Raw genomic sequence first — 4,186 nt, 5'->3', positions numbered from 1 at the left:
AGCTCTGCTCCCACTGGAGGTCTCAGGGAGGGCTCCAACAGCTCCCCCCATGATGGATTTGTCACAGTTATCCCAGGTCCATGCCTGAAGGATTCCTGGGGTTGTTATTTATCCAGCAGGATCTGCCCCCACTTCATGGACCATCTCTTTTATCCTCCCTTTCCCACACGTCTCCAGGAGAAACCAACCCAGTCCTTGCCACAGGTCCCGGGCTCACAGTCCATCAACATATGTTTACTTATTTATTTTAGGACGTGATTAATGTTACTACATTTGCTGGAGGAATGTTTTTGTTCTGCCAACGTGCCTTGCCAGCACAAAACGTTCCGTGTTTGGAGCAAAGCACAGCAAATTGGCCTCTGCTTTCAAACACAAGGGAGGGCTGGGGGATGCTATTTTCTGCTCTCCAGCAAGAGGAGTGCAGAGAATTGAGCAAAGATAAAGAGAAACAGAGACTGCTACCAGGCTGCAGACGGGAGAGGAACGAGGTAGATTGGCCAGAGAGAGACTGTTTTTCCACTTGCATGTTCTGGACTCCTAGTGAAGGTTTCTGGGGGGATTTTGTGGAGGTTTTGTGGTATCTTTGTGGTTTTAAATAAAGCAGTAACAGCAGAGGGTTTGCATTGCACTGGCCCAGAGCACAGCAACTTCTGAGGTGGTGGGCAAATGAGGGAGAGGAGGACATGTTCCCCATCTTCATGGGGTGCCAGGAGAGTGGATACTGTGGATATGGGTCCACAGGGAGAGTGGGTGTTTGGAAAGGGCCATGATTGACTTCTCTGCCTTCTCTGAGGAGGCAGCAAAGTGCTGCCCTGCACCACCTCCCATGGCAGCACCACACTGGGCACAGCCATCCCTCTGTGGGGAGCACTGAGCTGTGGAGGCTTCTTCTGCAGCAGAGCTTGCTAAAGATCCTCACTTGGCCAGAGTCCTGCTGTGGCCTTCCCTTGCTCAGTCCCCTCCTTAAAAACACCATAAAACTGTGCTCTGGGGGCTCCCCTGGGGCAAGAGGAGGGAGTTGCTGTGCCCACTGCTCGCTGCTGGTCCTGTAGTGAGTTGGCTTTGGTTGGATGTCAGACACCCACCAAAACTGCTCTGTCACTGCCCTTCCCAGCTGGACAGGGGAGAGAAAATACAGGGAAAGGTTCCTGAGCTGAGATAAGGACAGGGAGAGATCACTCAGCGATTGCCGTCATGGGCAAAACACTCAGCTGGGGGATAGTAATTCCATTTATCGGCAACACAATCAGAGGGGCACAATGAGGAGTAAAATAAGTCCTAAAAACACCTTCCCCACCCCTTCCTCCCTCCCGGGCTCTGCCTCCTCCGCACCAGCGGCGCAGAGAGACGGGAATGGGGGACACGGTCAGTTCATCCCACCTGCTTCGGCCACTGCTCAGGGACAGGAGCCAGAGTCCTTTCCCTGCTCCTGCACAGGCTTCCCACAGTTCACAGCCTCCTTCAGGCATCCACCTGCTGCAGCGTGGGCTCCTCCACAGCCTGCAGGTGGATCTCTGCACCCCCATGCTCCTCCCTGGGCTGCAGGGGCACAGCTGCCTCAGCAGGGTCTTCACTCTGGGCTACAGGGGAATCTCAGCTCCAGAGCCCAGAGCACCTCCTGCCCCTGCTTCTCCTCTGACCTTGGGGTCTGCAGAGCTGTTCCCCTCACAGATTCTCACTTTACTCTGGCTGCAACCCCATCTGTGCAATAACATTTCTTTTTTCCTTCTTAAGTGTGTTATCCCTCAGTTCCAGATTGGCTCAGCCTTGGCCAGAGGCGTGTCCGTCCTGCAGCCGGCTGGCCTCGGGTCAGTCGGACACGGGGGAAGCTTCCTGCAGCTTCTCCCAGCAGCCCCCCCTGTAGCTCCCTCTCTGCCACCCAAACCTGGCCACACAAGCCCAGCCCGGGTCCCCGGTGCCCCCTGACACCCCTCCTCCTCCCTGTCTTGCAGCTGACGTACCTGCCTCCGCCGTGGGGTGAATGTCGCTCGTCGGAAATGGGCTTAGACTTCTTTCCCGTTTACAGCATCACGGCCTGCAGGATCGACTGCGAGACCCGCTACATCGTGGAGAACTGCAACTGCAAAATGGTCCACATGCCAGGTCAGTGCTGGGGGCTGGGACACCCCCCAGAGATTGGGTAGAACACGGTGCAAATAATGCCCAGGTTGTGGGTTTGGTGCCTGTAGGGACCATTCACTCGATGATCCTCGTAGGTCCCTTCCAGCTCAGAATATGCTGTGCCAGGGGAGGGTTACGTTGGATATCAGGAAGAATTTCTTTGCAGAGAGGGTGCTCAGCCATTGGAATGGGCTGCCCAAGGAAGTGGTGGATTCTCTGTCCCTGGAGGTGTTTAAGGACAGACTGGATGTGGCATCAGTGCCATGGGCTGGGAACCACAGTGGGGTTGGATCAAGGGTTGGACTGGATGATCTCAGAGGTCCCTTCCAACCCAGCTGATTCTATGATTCTATGATTCCGTGATTCAGCAGGAGCTCGGGTTAAAGGAGGTGGGAATACCTTTCCCTAAGGAAAGATGGATGCCAGTAGCCTTGTTGGAATGTCCTGAAAGGGGGACAAGGCGTGGCAGAGGGACTTGGGTTTGATTTCCTCTTATAGAATCATTAAGGTTGGAAGAGACCTCCAAGATCATCAAGTCCAACTCTTATTTACAGAGTTGTGGAATATTCTGAGTCAGAAGGGACTCACAAGGATCATCGAGTCCAACTCTTGAGTGAATGGCCCATGGAGGGGATTGAACCCATGACCTTGGTGTTATTAGCACCAAGTTTTTATTAATTATTTTATTAATTATTGAGCCCCAGTTGACACCCCCGGGTGGTGTTTCCAGCAGCCCCCTCCTCGTTTCGCAGTGGCAGGCAGAGGTGGGGACCAGCCAGGGTCACTTTGCTAAAGGGAGAGGTCCTTGTGTTCCCCAGGGAGAGCCTGGTGGTCCCCATGTGATGGACATGTCCTTTCCCTGCAGGGGATGCTCCCTTCTGTACCCCGGAGCAGTACAAGGAGTGCGCGGAGCCCGCGCTCGGTGAGTACCACGAGGGGTCCCTGGTGCCACGGGTGCCCCAGCTGGAGGCACTTCCAGCATCCTGGATCCTCCTGGATCCTCCTGGCTGGCAGCACCGGGGGGATCTGGAGCAGCTGCAACCCAGAGAAGGGGTTTTGATGAGACCCAAATTTTTGGGAAGGTCTGGGTGCACCCTGGGATAAACTTACTCCTGTTCCTACCTGGAGTGTGGGGTTCCATCAGCACAAAACCCTTGGGATCATGGGCACCCCAGGAGCACCTCTAGGTTTGGGGTTGAGATCAAGGGACCCATTTAAAGTCTGGATTTAGTTCCCCAAGCAGATGCTGGTGTAGCCTCCAGCAAAAGGTCTCTCTCCAGGATGGTGAGAAGTGGGATGAACTGGGAGAGAAATGCCCAGGAGTGACCTCTGGAGCAGAGCATAACAACCTCTGCTCCCACATCTGCTCCCTGACTCCATGAGATGTGACCCTGTGATCTTCTGCAGGTTTGCTTGCTGAGAAGGACAGCAACTACTGCATCTGCAGGACACCCTGCAACCTGACCAGGTACAACAAAGAGCTCTCCATGGTCAAGATCCCCAGCAAGACCTCGGCCAAGTACCTGGAGAAGAAGTTCAATAAGTCAGAAAAATACATCTCGTGAGTGTTGCCCAAAACTGATCTCCTTTGCTTTATGAGGGAAGTGTCTGTAAAGGCCCATTAGCTCAAACCAGCCCTCGCTGATCCATCCCTAACACAGGGAGGAGAAGGGACAAACCCTGAAAGAAATGAGGTGTAGGTTGCTTTCTTCTTATTAGACGTGTCTCCAGATGATCTGTGTTCCTTCCCTAGGCTTGTCCTCGTGAGCAAAGCCCATTCCCACCAAAAAAAGTGCAAAAACTCCTCTTCCTTTGACAGGGAAGCCCAGACTTGCTGGCCCTGTTGGAGGTATGGCTGCTCTCTGCCTAACTCTGGGCTGAGAACTTGGGCTTCTTCCAGTCCTGGGCACTTTATTGCCTTGTGTAGGCAGTGAGAGTTATTCCATGTTATTCCATATCCTTTGGATTCTTGCTGTTATCATGGAATCAAAGAATCCCAGATTGGTTTGGGTTGGAAGGGACTTTAAAGCCCATCCAGTGCCAGCCCCTGCCATGGCCAGGGACA

The 4,186-nt window shown here is 53.8% G+C and overlaps 1 protein-coding gene across 1 annotated transcript in view; it reads left to right on the top strand.

Moving 5' to 3' along the window:
* Window positions 1-3,686, top strand: part of LOC103757833 (acid-sensing ion channel 2) — a 374,103-nt gene extending 370,417 nt beyond the window's left edge. The window contains exons 4-6 of the mRNA XM_029964494.1: window positions 1,953-2,103; window positions 2,987-3,043; window positions 3,529-3,686. Coding sequence (XP_029820354.1) covers window positions 1,953-2,103; window positions 2,987-3,043; window positions 3,529-3,686 — 366 coding nt within the window. The remainder of the gene's footprint in view (window positions 1-1,952; window positions 2,104-2,986; window positions 3,044-3,528) is intronic.
* The last annotated feature ends 500 nt before the right edge of the window (window positions 3,687-4,186 follow it).

Source organism: Manacus vitellinus, unplaced genomic scaffold (genome assembly GCF_001715985.3).
Source record: "Manacus vitellinus isolate BGI_N305 unplaced genomic scaffold, ASM171598v3 scaffold_72_pilon, whole genome shotgun sequence".
NCBI classification, from domain to species: Eukaryota; Metazoa; Chordata; class Aves; order Passeriformes; family Pipridae; genus Manacus; species Manacus vitellinus.
This window is presented reverse-complemented; position numbering and strand designations above follow the sequence as displayed.